We start from the raw sequence: 16,020 nt of genomic DNA on the forward strand, positions 1-16,020 counted from the left end.
ATAATTACATCAATTTCTCCGACGTTGTATATCGATAACTATATAAATACTTCACTATAACACTTCATAAATATTTCAATATTAATTCAAAGAGTGTACAGGTAAAACAACAGAACTTTCCCTCAAGTGTGACTGGTGAACAGAAATGGAAGCAAGTAGTTAAGGTCGAATAGATTACGGATAGGATAGAATAGAAGAAAGTCGGAAGTATGTAAAGTTGGTTTGTGCGAATAAAAGTCGGTTATAAATACGAACGATCGATTAGAAAATTGAAAATAACAAATCATACGTTATATATATTCTAATTACATTCTCTGTATACTTTACATTGTGTTCTCTCTTTTATAATATTTAATACATACTTTAAAAGCAACAAATACGTTTTCATGTATATATATATATATATATATATATATATATATATATATATAAATATACATATATATATATTACGTATATAAAATTCGTTCGATTCAATGAAAAATTGAAACTCATTCCTCGCGAAGCAACATAAACCAAGATCATAAACGTGACATACAAAACTTTACAGTACCATGACTCACAATGTCAAATGAATAAATTCCAATCAAGTGCTTTACTTAACCAACGCAATGGACGAACGCATACAATAATCATCGAAGAATATAAAAAACTGTCGCGTCGTCGACGCACGTATTCATACCGTCAAACGAAAACTATACCTCTTACGCGTTGTGACCATTTATTAATAAGATGTCTGGATCAGTCTTATTGATCAAATTCAGGTTACGTTGATCAATATCCTTCAAGAATTTTAAAGCTAACGATATCCTCGCGCGTCCCTTATATAATTAACGAACACTCATTGTTCCATTGTTATCCCGTCCACTGTCGTCGCAAACGTCCCGCAGAGTGCCCTGTTTGTTCAGTGTCCGACGATCGAATCTCATTTGACTACTTTACACCGTTTTATTCCTCTTATCTTCATTTTTCTGACCGCACACCGAACAGCGTATACTATCCAGAGCATGAAAGAAATCTAACTCGATAAAAACGTGACAAAAGGGATCTTCCCTTGTAACAAAAGAACCTTGCTCGTTGCTTCACGCATTCTCAGCTCTAACGTGTAACTGACATGTTCAGTGCCGCAGGATTTTGCCGAGAAAAATATACAAAATGAATATAATCTAATATCAAATTATGTAATTGAAACGCGTTATTATTATTGCAGGTCTAGCTTGTCGAATGTCACTATATTAGGTAGTATTACTAGTAATACAGAAAAGTTTCCAAGTAACCATTGTTTCAATGAAGAAATCATAGTAATTCGATTTGGTTGAGGTCACCGGTGACCCCCATGACATCCAACGTGTTAACCGTTTGAATCCCACCGGTTTTTGCAAAAGCCCGCTCGAAAAGTACTAACACTTGATTTACAGATATTTACTGTATAGTTCGTCCTATCGTTCTTAGAAAAATTAATACTCGTTTATTTAGATTTTAGAAATTAGAGGATTCAAAGTAGACAATTAGCCCTTTGCACTCGGAAGCTTTTCAATAGAAATATTTGAGCATTTCCTGATGAGATAAAGACGACATTTTGTGAAACTAACTCGAAAAGAAATTATACGTACATCGAGGAACTAAGCTATTTTATTTCAATATTTCTCGAACTGTACAAGTTATAACATTAAATGTCAAATTTTATAGTTTTACTGTATGAAATCAGGTGGAGCGAGAGGGTTAGTATATATTTGTGTAACTGTAAAATTACCCAAATGTTTACCAAATAATGTTCATAAAATTCCATAAATAAAATCAACTCGTTCCGTAAATCTAGTGCTAAAACGGTCGCGTACGCTAAGATCATCTCATTCATTGAAAAATCCCTTTTACTTTGTTCTCTTCCTGCTAATTTCTTTTCGTACTCTGGACAGAGTACATGTCTTATCGTAGGACAAACGGTTATTGTGGATCCCGTTCTAGAAAGACGCGCGCGCGACCATCACAGTGTGATCACATCAAACATAATACTCGTTGACGTTCAGCGCGTCGGGCTCGCAGCCCTATACACAGCTCTCCTGGGTGGAGATCAACGGGGTGCGCACGGTTACGATCTCTATCGAGGGATGATGCTTGTTGCTCATCGCGGACACGTTTAAGTCCTGAAACGTGCTCTTCGCGGACAACGGAGTCGGCGCGCACGACGACGCGTTCGACCCGTCGATCTTCGACGGCCTGGCGTTGTGGTCTATACACGCGTAGATCGTCGCTTCTTTCGCGTGCGGTTTACCACCCACGACGAACCCGCTGCCGTAGCCCTGGATGGTACTTAAACTACCGACGCCGCTTATGCTCGTCAATTTCGTGTCGGTCGCCAACGTCGACAACGTCGTTGGTCGTGTTAGACACAGCTCCGCGTACGTTATTTCCCCCGACAACTGGAACAGAATGTTTAGTGATTCAACGTGGATGGTTTGGGATGGACTGTGGTCGAGTTGTTCACTTGATGAAGCAATCAATGCGTTCGAAACAAGTTTGTTCTGTTGGTAATAGTGGCGGCTCCTAGCTAAAATTAGTGGGGGTGCTGCTCCAGAAAATTTGTAGCCTTTATTTTCATATGTTTATATCTTCTTCGTGAACTGGGGGTGACTACTGATATTAAGTTTAAGGATTATATATTTTATAAGTATAAAGAAAGAATTAAAGAAAACAGGACTCGTTATGTTAAGAATAATACAAGAATGAGTTTGAATTGAAGCTTGTGGTGATGTAGGATCGCAATGAGTGATAGGTATGAGCGTTCTTCACTTTTTGTTTGATGCAAGATGTGTCATGGAACTTTGGAAGACTCAAACCCATCACTTTAGCGATGTCTGCAAGTTTTAGTGGATGGATCAGCGCATGAGTTAGATGTTTTCAAATGATTTACATGCAAAATCGAGATTTCGTCGGTTTTCTAATTTGAAAGCATTAATATGAATAATGTGCAGAAGATTTGACGTACTGGTAATGTCGGATAATTGTTATATTCATGCGAATATGGTGGCAGTCCTTGGATATGATTTACTTGCTGTACTGACAGCGAAGATGGCGGAAGCCCATCTGGAGTATTTTGTGCGGCCATTGGGGTCCCAGATATTGATCCCGTTAGTTGATAGTCCGAACCTTATAATTTAAACGTATCCCCATGAAAATGCAAGTATAATTAAAATCTCGATTAAATGTACTTACAACTTCAGTCAAAATAGTCAGAACTCTTTAAACCTATTAAACACGCATTAATTTTCAATTCGAAAACCAAAGGAAATAGGTAAATTAAATGCGCAGAGTAGAATATTTAATACTGAAAAAAGTTAAAAGGTATTTACGCTAAAATCTATAGAGAATTTATTATATATATTAACAATATTTAATAGATATTTTATTGCGTAGAAAAATATCAGGGTATAATGATTACTTTAAGTTTGTTATAAGATAGACATTATAATTAAAGGAAGTTTATCAATGCCATACCTTTATTTACTGGCACAACGTCCGGGTTTCTATCATCAGTGTCGTAAAGATCCTCGGAACTGGGCGCAGTTCCTTTTTTTAATGGCAAATCGTTCGGCCTCTGTGTTCTTCTGTCACTCCTAATTTTCATTGCTGCTAGAATAGTGACGGTAATTAAAAGCAATGCGGTAACCACTCCGATCAAACCCCCTAATAACGGGGTGATCTCGAATGGTACCGGGGTACCTGTAAACAAAACACGCACTGCTCTTGTATAGTTACGTCGGCATACAATAATAATCAATCGTATTATTATTATTACTATTAGTAGTAGTAGCAGTAGCAGTAATAGTAGCAGTTGTAGTGGTAGGAATAGTAGCAGTGGTAATAGTAGTAGTAGTAATAGTAGCAGGTAGTAATAGTAGTAGTAGTAGTAATAACAGTAATAGTAGTATTAGTATTATTGTTATTATAAGATATTGTAATAGATATTATATATTAGATTAGATTAGATTAGATTAGATTAGATTAGATTAGATTTTACAATAATATTATATTATGTCATACTAAATACTATTTAGCTTCCATAATAAATCACAACTATATCTGCCTCACTATCGTTGAATTCGCAAATTTTCATTAAGTAAAATTTTCAATAGAAGAAATTGAAATATCAATAACATTACTCACCAGTTTGTTTCTCCGCAACTTTCAACGTGAACCCTTCCAGAAGCGCGGGATCGCTTCTGCCTTTCGCATTTACAGCGTACAAGATCATATTGAGAACTTTGCCGGGTTCTAAGTCTTGAACGGTGAAGGCCGCGCTCTCTCTGGATGTAATGTTAGCTTGAAGTTTTCCCGTGATTTGATCATAAACTTCGAGAAGAAAATGCTGCGGTTGACCACCGTCGAAACCGGCGAAACACTCAACCGACAGTGATCTTGTTGTTTGATTGGATAGCGTGCAGTTGTACGGTGATTCTGGTTTTCCTGTTAACAAGACGATCGTAACCGACTATTCCTTAAATCTTTCCAAGTTAACGATCATTTTGCAGTTGTCTTAGTGTGAAAAGTCGAATAAACATTCAAGTCTAAATAAAAATGCATTATGTCATATTGCTTGGAAATACCCTATGATATCAAGTTGATGATACTATTTAAATAAGTTTATTTACAAAACATCGAAACACATTATAAGATTATTTACGATTGCTACTGTATGTACCATTAAAAATACACAATTTTCTATAAGATACACAACATCATGCAACTCACAAATGCATCACAGGCAAATATTCACCAGAATAAATTAGAACAAAATACACGTAAAGTAAGAGACTAAAATCTGAAACTTCTGTTCACCTTATTTTACTCCTAGATATATTTAAATTTATCCACAGTGAAAAATGTAAAATTAGGCAAGCTTCTTCAGTGTTCATAATAATTATTCATACTTTTCAAATTAGGCTTTTCATACTTCATACATAATGTTTATCAAATTTATGGAATAAACTGATTTTTATAAGTAACTTCTAGTAAATATTAACATATTTTTCTATATGTAAACATACCAGCTGGAATGATATGAAATACGCAGGCATTTTTCTGTTGACCAGCGGTGTTACTGGCCCAACAGAAAACTGTACCATAATCCATTTCGGTAACTGGTCTGTAGATCAGAACACTTTGCATGTGCTGTGTCGAATTCTTGTAACGAGCTTGCGGCACATCCACCATCTCTTCGGTATTATTGAAAGTCCAGCGGAAGCTGCTGGGCGGCGGATACGCTTCCACCCGGCAAATAACCCGGGCGTCTTCTAGACGAGTTACACCGTAAATACGTTTTTGATCAGGCACGCAGATCGGTTTATCTGTACACATAGAATGTAACGATCGTATTATTTTTAGAACAACATGTGAGTCGCTTAAAAGCCAACGCGGTTAAGTGTAGAAAACAAAAATTCAGAAAATTAATGTTTCTTTCTAAATTGGTTTATTAATTTGATCATAAAGTATATAAAGTATTTTCTTAAAGGGTAGGCTCTGAATAGAATCTTACTTATTCCATTAAAATTTACAAAAATCAGAAAGTATCAAAAAATCGACTTAAATGCATTGGCTTCTGAGCGATTCGTGTAATGATCATCAGTTTTAGAGTAAAACGTAACGGTTATTATTATCTTTAGAACAACATGTTACGATCATCATTATTTTTAGAATACAACGTAACTTAGTCATCATTGATAAAATATCGAGGATATTCAAAGAACCAAAGAATACATAGATTGAAACTGAGAAAAATAAGCATGGACTTATAGCTTACACATAATTTTAAGTTCCACGTTGTTGCTGTAACCGTCTCCTTCGACGTTGCTGGCAATACAAGTATAATTTCCGGCCTGGGAGCGATTGACCTCCCTCAAAGCTAGACCGTACTGTTGAACTATCACACCATTCTTCGCGTTATTCTGAATCACATTACCCTGGAACGATATACGTGTAAAGTAGTTGCAATATACAACGATACGTAAAATTTCATGCAAAAATATGTTTACAAAACATTCTTGATAATATTGGAACCAAATGTATTTCAATCGGGAAATATTGTAACCACATCTGTAACTTACATTATGTTTCCAAACAACTTTATAGGCTCCAGGATTAGCGTTTACTTTGCATTCAAAATACACATCGTCTCCTTCTTCGATATCGTCTGGATTCATATTGGAGCCCAGTTCCAGATGTAAAATTGGAACAACTGAAACATAGGCATCGCAATTGGCACAAATGATTAAAATTAGAATTGAATTTTTATTTGTCTTATGGGTTAAATATTACTATTATTATTAATATTATTATTAATAATACTAGGAACGATTATGATGAGATGTATCATGTACTTCTTTAGTTTCAGTAATATTATATACTACTAGGAAATCACTTGATGACTAGGCTGACGAATGCAGCTGATCGTTCAGCTTCCATCTTCCTTCACCCAATTTTCTATCAGCCTTGTTTCCTGATTACTAACATTTTCAATCATTAATTTCTAATTCGTCGATACAGTCACACGTAAATAATGAAAACTGTAAAACTGTAAACTAGAAAAATACATCTCGCCTCTATACTGTTCCGCTAGACATCAAGTCATCTTCCAGCTATACCTACAGCATTTTATGCTCTACTTACAGAACACATTTAATTTCCATGTATCCTCTATTACGCCTCGTTGAACTTTGGCGTTCTCCGCTCGACAAGTAATTACTTTGTCGTGATCATGTAACGTAGGCTTCAAGACTAGCGTGGAACTCGTCATATTGCCATCTTCAGATACCTTTAACGTTAAAGTTATATCTTGTATTAAAAGTTACCTGACTTTCCTGGAAAAATTGAAATTTCAGGTTCATACAAAGTGTATTATTAATATGTGAGAAGTATTTTAATCCCTTGCCTTACAATAACGTGTGAGAATCGTGATGAACATTTTAAATAGGATTTAACAAACATAAACATTACTCAATTCTTTTGGATTCAAATGATATTTTTATTATTATTCCTCCGTTATTAATTATTATCTGTAGAGCAAACGTAGATATAGAATACACGGAATTTTCCTCTTTTTTCAATAAATTATTACTGACAAAGTTGTTGTATCTATCATAGGTGAACAAATAAATAATAACAAATCATAGGGTAAAAGGTTAATGATAGATTCGAAATCCAAGCAACGAGAACGTTCATATAAATCTATATTTTACTTAATCTTGCCTATGAGACACGTGTAACGTATTTTATGAACAAAATTCATAAATAAACGTGTCATCTTTTTCTGCACTGGTGCAATCTAATCGATCCGTTTTTATCTAATCTTCGATTCTAATTTGCTGTACATCAATACCATTACAATTAAACAATTGAAACTATAAACAAAATACGTAGCAAGTAACTCCTGTTGTCCCTGTGCTAGTGTTCCGTTTTGCATCATAATTCGGAAAAGCATTGAAAATTTACAGTTTGGCATGAGATAAAGAAATAACTTTGCCAAAAATACAACTTAACACATCGTACACCAGCTAAATTTCAGCTACTAGAAACGCAAGCGTCGTTGATTATATTAATATATTTTTAAACATCAATGAAACCGAAATTTGTAACTTACAACAAACAATAAGGAATTCGATTTTGTAATTTTACTTTGGATTTGTGTAGTTACTTTGTTCAATTTTTTAACCGAAGGATAAACGAAAATGCATCAAACATCTGTGTAACATGAAAACTTTTTCATTGAATATCTTTCCAATGGTTTTGATCGAAGAATAACTCGTGCACTGCTGTGCACTCGATCTCAAGCTACATCGAGGGCTTATTAGAACCATGTCATGCGATATCAATTCGATACGAGCTCTTTATCTATGAAAAACATTATTACTGTTCCGTTTCACCTGATCTTTCCGTTTCACCCTACTTTCCCCTACTGAATCAATCTCTGAAATATTTTCCATATACACTTTGTGGGGCACCCTACGTACAGGGTGAGATAGTTCAGACTGGAACTGAAAATATCTCCGTTGCTTGTCAATTAATTGTTATTGCATTTATTAAAATCTCATAACAGTAGAATAAATTTTTTCAATAAAACAGACACCGAGAACTTCTGATTCGTCGACAGAACTATTTTAACTTTTAAATCTATTAGAAATAGAATTAGCAATGACAGTCATGTATGGATTCGACTGAATAAAATGATAATCAATTAAAAAGAAAGATCTCAATCTCTATGATAATATCTATGAAACAAGTTAACATGATTAACGGTCACTCGACCAAATGGAATTACTATAATTCAGCCAATTAAACGATGATTATTTGCAAATGTTTTTGTATTATAAATAATGCTACCTAATGCGGTGGCATATAGCAATACAAATGTGCAATGATAATGAAACGATTCAATAAAATAATTGAGAAAACGATTTAATAAATATTATATTTGTTTAATTTTGTGCATTTTGCTATGTGAAATTGTGGGATATTCAAATTGTTAATTTAGTTGTTCATTATGTCATTAATTGTACAGACGTGTTTACTTATTGTCTTAGTTAAATAAAGACTGATTCATTATTCCATTATAAAAACCAAGAGGATCTATATAGAAGATTGTTCCACCCGAATTCGGGTGATATAACAGTCAAATTGTTAAGGAGATGTTAGGAATTATCTAACTTATTGTTATATGGATCGTGAGTAATATAATTGAGTACCTTCTCTGTGTGGTTGGTTAACTTCCTTCCGTCCATGTACCAAGACAATTTGGCAGGTGGCCTCGATCCAACAGTGATGCAGTTTATGTCATACTTTCGATCCGCGCTGAGCGGCGCATGTTCGCTGCTTAATATCGTCACGCTTAACGGTTTCACTAAAGTTCACAGAAATTTGAAAAGTTATGAATTTCGTAATTAGAGTGAAAAATTCTGTCAGTAATTTCTAAGTAATTTTCGCATCGATTTGATTTATGATATAACCGTGTTTTGTGTAACTTACTATTTACTATTAAAATTAAGGTCTTTGATAATTTTTATATATATGTATTATAACTTATTATATTCATATTAATTTTTTATGTAAATTTACATATGATGAGTAAAAAATTCGTATCAATAGATTGTTAAACGATTAACTTAATGTTTACTATTAAAATTAAGGTCTTTGACAATTTATTATAAAGTAAGTCACATTATTTCTCAGTCATCTAGTGTAATTCCAAATCTTTTAAACATCTGAAGTATAATCTCAAAAATATTGTTACATTTCAGTTGTTCGCAACTATAGAAAAATACTTTCAGCGTATCATGAAATGCACAGAAACTTACAGTGCATTTCGATCGCCACGGAGGCAGAAACGGGCTGGCTGATATTGTTGTTGGCAGCTTGACACGTAAATACCGCGTGAAGGTCACCCCGTGACAGTTGCTTAACTATCAACGTGTTTCTACGGAGCGCTGGGAATTCACCTTGCTCGTCTTTCGAATCCAGCAGCAGTTCTCCTCTCCACCATCTTACTTTTGGTTCCGGTCGACCTGAAAACCAAGAACGATAAATCATCTTCTTAGCGTGAACCAATAAAAATATGTCACTTCTTAGAAATTCTCATCTATTTCACGTATAAACATCTGATACGTAAACAATAAATATATTGAAGTGTATCAGTATGATGAATATATTTTAAAGAAGTTCTTTATAAGTACATAAGTGTATCATATATTTTTAAAGAAATTTATTCGTAAATATGTAATATATATTTTTTACCGAATTTGAAATCTTTCTGAACAATTGATTAAGAAACTTCATCCACTGTTGTATTCAAGAATACATTATTCTATTTAAAATAATAAATTTCACTTGATATCTCTCATACGTATACAACCATAAAACAATTTAATGTTTGATTAAGTTATCTATCTTTCGAAACCACACATCTTTCATCTGAAATATGAATTCTGCATACAAGGAATTTGTTGTATCAGATCAAACTTAGTTTTGTCGTGGAAAAGTAATGCCAACGGGGTTGTAATGGGGTCGCATGCGCAGCAAATGCGAAGAGAGCAATGAGCTCTGTAAAACGAAAGTGATTTCGATTTAAGTTTTCTCTTAATCATAATTTTCTGTCTAGTAGTTCTTACAAGTTCCTTATTATTCTCGCAACTTAAATGTACGTTGCGGAAAATGTAAGTTACAGGGTTGGCTGTATTTATGTTAATCTCTAGCCAAAAAGTGTCGTACCCTCCAAGTTCTCGAGGCAGACACAGGTGCGCCGGAAAGTTCCGCTGAATCCATTTTCTAAACAGTGATACAACTTCGTCGTACGACTAACAAATCTTTTATCGTCTACTCGTTATTTTGGTGTCCCCCATGGGATAGACAACGGCGATAGCCTTAGCTCCACCTGCCACCGAAGTTGCATACATGAATTCGAGGGAACAGAACGTTCAGAGTTTTGTCAACGTGTAAATTACTAGACAATGAATGAAATTTATCGAATAAGAAGATATTTTAACCCTTTGCACTCCGAATTTCTGTTGCATTTTGTCCTCGATAACTCTGTATTATTACGATATTTTCTTTGAAATGCATTTGAAAAAATAGGTAGTTCGTAGAGAGCAGTGTAAACGATCCTTCTTACTAATAATGTTGAAAATAATAATATAATCTATTTAAAAAATCACTTTTTCTATTGAAACTAGTTGAATAACTGGCTGAGAAATAGAGATAAATAAATTAGATGATAAATTGTTTTCAGTGGGAACAGAAAGGAAGGATAAAAATTGAAAAACTAATTAATGATTTTTGATTTGTGAAACCAATTAGTGGTTTGACCGGTTTCCGATACGGTTAGTGTTAACACTAGAACTACCGAGCAATAAGACATAATTATTTGTAACTTGTTATAAAAATTACGAAAGATTTCTCGAGATTCTGAAAGCTTGTTGCTGCACTCGCACAAACGTAGGAATGTATTGCAAAATTTCTCACGAAAGCATCTTTATCATCTTAATAATGGCGAAATAAGAATCTTGAGATCGGCCATTTTGACGTGTCTGGTAGCTCTAGTGCTAATAGTAATGATTCTTTCCATTTTTATAAAGTTGCTTAACCTTTAACTCCCCAAGTAAAGAAACTTGCACTTCAATCGTTACTGGTCTGCAATGCTGACGTGCACGTTAAGATGCAATAAAAACATTGTCTCAAAGAAGCAAAAGAAATTTCATTTACAATTTTTCTGAATGTATCTTCCTTATCAATTAGAAGAATAAAACAAGTTAATAGTATTTATTCTAATCAGAATTGTTCGTCCATTTCATTGACACGCGTTTCATCATTGGATACTTTTTTCTTTGGTTTCCAAGTTCAGCATTTATGTTATGGATTAAACAGTATTTTTAAGAATTATCGAGGAATTTTGAGGGAAATTTAGTACTGTTACAGACGTCACAAATTTAGTACTGTTACAGAGTGGAGAGATTGGATAGATTGGGAAGACGAGTGTTTGCAAACCATTACCGACTGTTTGAGCAGACGAAATTTATCAGTGTATACTAAATATCGTGTAATTACGATCATCAGAAGAATAAAACGGGAAAACTAGATTGTGCAAAGAAAGTTTTTGTAAATATGTCTTTCGGCTGTGCCAAATGAATCAAGTAGCGGACGAAAAACCATTAAATTGGGCGCTTTGAGGCCGCGAGATTATAAATATCGTCAATTTTTCTTTCTGCAAAAAGTACGGTGTAATAACGAATCTTGTTCCTTTTTCATCGCAAACAATAAATATTCCGGGATCCCGAATTTTGCTTGAAGATTTAGGGAAAGCATACTAGGATTTGAAATATGATGCATTTTTAGAATTTTCTTTAATTCACCTGCAGAATTATCTATAGATATAAGAAATTATGATTTATGCAAATGTTAACACATTCGCTATCAATTAATTTTAACAATGATTTACAATGAAATCAGCTTGTACTTTTTTGATTAAAATCAAATATTTTATGGTTCTTTAATAGATTTTAACATGTTGAATGCCATGGGTCACCTGTGACTTCCAAACAAATGAAATTACTATAGTCCACTCTATAAAACGATGATTATTTGAATACATTTCTATATTATAAATAATGTAATGTTACTTAATGCAACGCTACATTCAGCTAAATGAACGCGCGCAATAATAATGATGCAACTCAATAAAATGATTTAATATTATATTTTTCCCATTTCTTGTATTTTGCTTTGTGAAATCATTCGACATTCAACGTGTTAAACAAATTATCAATTCGAACAAATTGAACACTTTCTCAGTGTATGGTAAGTAGGAAAGCTTCGTATTTATATGAAAACGGGATTCCCCGTTTACAGAGCGCCATGTTTTAACAAAAATGTTCATTTACCTCCAGTGACAAGGCACTGCAATTTCATGTCACCACCTTCTTCGTATGGACCCGCTACTGTTGGCACTGTTTTGCCGTGTTCATCGATAATGTTTGGCTTATCCGGCGGCACTGTAACACAGAACACAATGAATTTCTCACTCATTAACACAATCATTAACACCATTCCTACCGAATTTTTAACTGAAAATTATTTCTCGAGTTTAGTCGTATATTCTGAATTGACTTCTCGACCTTCTCCAATAACGATTATAAAATTAACTACAGGAAGACTATGCAAAATTCAATTGAGGACAAATGATTCAACTGAGACAATCATTTTATGTGACAATTTCAAAATTTCACCGCTAGAAATAGCGTTAAGTAACACTTCTTTTTTAAAAAGTGGAACTATCCTAGACTTAGGATATATAGAGGAAATACTTGTAACTTTGAACAAATTTTAATATTCTTCCGATTACACAGTTACAGAACATACACTTGTTACAGAAAAAAAGTTCACGCAGAAAGTGAAAGTGTAAATTGTTTTGTTCAACAGGATTGCTGCATAATCGGTGGAGTTATCTGTGTCGTAAGGAATCGTGGCCTTTTATTAAACAGACTATTTCATTATTGTATTGATAGTAACAGTAGAAGCAATCGGAGAGTGCGATCTTTCAGACAAACCGAGAGACATCGAATAATGGTACAGCTCGAGATGTAAAATATTGAGTTTTCTCAACTTATGGATTTAGGGTACCCGCATGACACTCGTCAGACCGCTAATGCGTTTCCCGAGGCGGAACAAATGTGTACTATAGCCTGCACTGGAACTTAGGTAGATATCTCATAAATGGCATCATTATACTCAGAATTTGTTTAACATTAATAAGCGATGCATAACCATTATGCACTATGAAGAATGATAATCCGTTTACAATTTGTTTATCAATTTTATAGGATTTAATGAATGAATAGAAAATTTTGAAAATTGAATTTTTAAGTTCAACTAAATTTGAATCTATGTGATCATTTTCAAAGAGGAGTCTTAAAACGAGAAAAGTAATTTTATTGTGCCTTCGACATTATTGTAATTATACTTCTAGTAATTTATTGATACAAATATATCGTTAATTTCGTTAATTTCACTAATCTCTTCTGATCTGCTTCGGACGTTCCAAGTGACGCAAATTGCCACGCTATTAATTATCATTTATACAAACCTATCACTGTGAGATGAATCCTTGCATTCCTGGTGGGGCTCTTGGCAAAATCCACTCGGCACCTGTACTCGCCTTCATCTCTTTCTTCAATGTGATTTATGTTTAACGTAGCTGGGTCTGTGACCGTCCGGAAAAACGCGCGGTCGTTCAAGTGGTCTTTGTCGTTCCAGTGGGAAGCCTTTTCGGAATGTTTGCCCCTCATGTCGTAACTGCAACAAAGTATTTCTCATTGGAAAACGCTCTAAAGAATTTCCCTGCGAAATACACTCGAGCAACCACGCATATAATTCACTTCGCAGAGAAAGACAAAAGTTTCGAACATTTTTAACACGTTGAATAGCACAGAAAAGCAGGAGGAATTATTAGCCCTTTGCACTCGGAAGCTTTTCACTAGAAACTTTAGAGACTTTTCGATAAAACATAGACGATATTATTTGAAACGAACTAATGGGGAAACATACGTAAATTAACCCTTTGAACTCGGAAGTTTTTCACTGGAGATATTGGAACATTTTCTGATGAGACAAAGCCGATATTTTGTGAAACTAACAGAAAGAGTAGTCATACGTACATCGAGGGACAAAGCTATTTTATTTCAATATTTCTCAAATTGATGCATTATACGAAATGTAACATTAAATATCAAATTTTATAGTTTTACTGTATGAAATCAAGTGCAAAGGGTTAAGAAACAAAGCTATTTTTAGAAATATTTCACATTGAAGCATCATATTGAAGCATTATACACAATTTAATATTATATGTAACACTTTGTAATTTTATTATATCATATCAAATGGTGACTGAGAGTCACCTCTCGAGTGCAAAGGGTTAAATATTTCGCGAAATCCTTGTATTACGTGTTACCTTGGTTATTTCTAATTACCTATGGAGGTTACCGGTGACCCAACCAAATCGAATTACTATGGTTCACTCGATTAGACGATGATTATTCGAAAATATTTCTATATCATAAATAATACTGTCTAATGCGATGACATTCGGATAAATCCAAGTACAGCAATAATAATGCAATTCAATCGAATGATTTAATATTACATTTTTCCATTTTGTATGTTTTGCTCTACGAAACCGTGCGACGTTCAACGTGTTAACCCTTTGCAGACGAATGTCAACATTTCGGCGAGACGAAATCGTATTCGGAAGAGCAAGTCGCAGACAAATGATTCAATCACTGGAGCAGCAACAGATCAGCACACAGTTTCCATTTTTTCTATTAATTAATCAATTGATATATAATTCAGCTTCGTCTGCTGAAGGTTGTCTGCATTTCAAAGAGTCTTCGTCTGTAAAGGGTAAAAAGATCCAGTGAATTTAATGGAGTATTAATTGCAACCAGCAAACAGTATATTGTAAACACATACAATACAGTGGCTTGAACGTTGAATATTGGCAGATGATTCGAAACTTCTGGCTAACGTTAGATACTTGAGTTTAGGAGTTTCGGCTGATGGGGATCGTTTCTTGGGGTTGCATGAATCGAGGGGAAATCGGCGGCTATTCATCTCAGGGTGCTCCAAAACACGAACATTTGTCGCATCGACATACGAAACATAGGGTACTCTGAGTTAAGGGGAACGCTGTTCGACTCCTATTGTTAGACTAGATAGCCGATTGACTATTGTTTACACCCACTTTCGCTAACTAGCAAATATTTTCTCCGATACGAGCATTCGAGAGCTAAACCGTCTACACTTTCATGAGAGAGTAATGTTGGTTTCATGTACAACTTCATTTGTTAGATATCGTTGTTTTTTATAATGCCCTATTGTCTTACGAGGTTGACAGAGTTTAGAAATTGACATTATTTCCCTATCAATTCAATAATACTCTTCGATTCTTTTTTCTAAGTTACTTGTATTTGTAAGAATGAATACAGCGAAGTCATCAAATAGATTTGGATTGAAATAGAAGTTCTGTGATAAGTTTCTCGAAAAATTCTCGACTCTAATTTCATTTTTCCTAGGTTCATTGTAAATATTAACGGTACTAAAGTGGATCTGTTGCTGTTTATGTTTCATCAATAGATCAGTGGAGGACTGTCTTTTTTAGTAGGAGTCGCGTCATCCCGTTTATTCTTGATGAAATCAATACAGTAACTTTGAGAAATGCAGTGGGGTGCTAGCCTTTTTCTTAACTGATTTTCTTGGTTAACTGTTGATTTTGATTTGATCATTTGAAGAAAATATTTGATGAATTGTATTTAACACTAAAACTACCGCACCAGTCAAAATGGCCGACTTCGATTTGTTTCTTCCGCAATGATTGATATCTTAACAGCATTTGATATTTAAAATGATCTTGAAAATAAATAGTTTCATTTGAATACCATAGTGAATGTCGGAAGGAATTGAAAATAATCAACTGTTACAATTTTC

At 34.2% G+C, this 16,020-nt stretch overlaps 1 protein-coding gene across 8 annotated transcripts in view; it reads right to left on the minus strand.

Annotated features, from left to right (window-relative positions):
* Positions 1–168: 168 nt before the first annotated feature.
* LOC116431823 (nephrin) overlaps positions 169–16,020 on the minus strand; it is a 398,983-nt gene continuing 383,131 nt past the window's right edge. For 5 of the 8 annotated variants that reach the window (XM_031987733.2, XM_031987731.2, XM_031987730.2 and 2 more), the window contains 12 exons: positions 13,622–13,830; positions 12,420–12,530; positions 9,345–9,551; positions 8,736–8,890; positions 6,664–6,808; positions 6,102–6,232; positions 5,798–5,957; positions 5,046–5,345; positions 4,165–4,464; positions 3,496–3,738; positions 2,987–3,147; positions 169–2,420 (listed from right to left, as the gene is read on the minus strand). In XM_031987733.2, the coding sequence (XP_031843593.1) occupies positions 2,046–2,420; positions 2,987–3,147; positions 3,496–3,738; positions 4,165–4,464; positions 5,046–5,345; positions 5,798–5,957; positions 6,102–6,232; positions 6,664–6,808; positions 8,736–8,890; positions 9,345–9,551; positions 12,420–12,530; positions 13,622–13,830 (2,497 nt within the window). In that variant the 3' untranslated portion in view covers positions 169–2,045. The remainder of the gene's footprint in view (positions 2,421–2,986; positions 3,148–3,495; positions 3,739–4,164; positions 4,465–5,045; positions 5,346–5,797; positions 5,958–6,101; positions 6,233–6,663; positions 6,809–8,735; positions 8,891–9,344; positions 9,552–12,419; positions 12,531–13,621; positions 13,831–16,020) is intronic. The other 3 variants (XM_031987735.2, XM_076365290.1, XM_031987737.2) reach the window with 3 other exon arrangements.

This window comes from Nomia melanderi, chromosome 3 (genome assembly GCF_051020985.1).
Source record: "Nomia melanderi isolate GNS246 chromosome 3, iyNomMela1, whole genome shotgun sequence".
Taxonomy (NCBI): Eukaryota; Metazoa; Arthropoda; class Insecta; order Hymenoptera; family Halictidae; genus Nomia; species Nomia melanderi.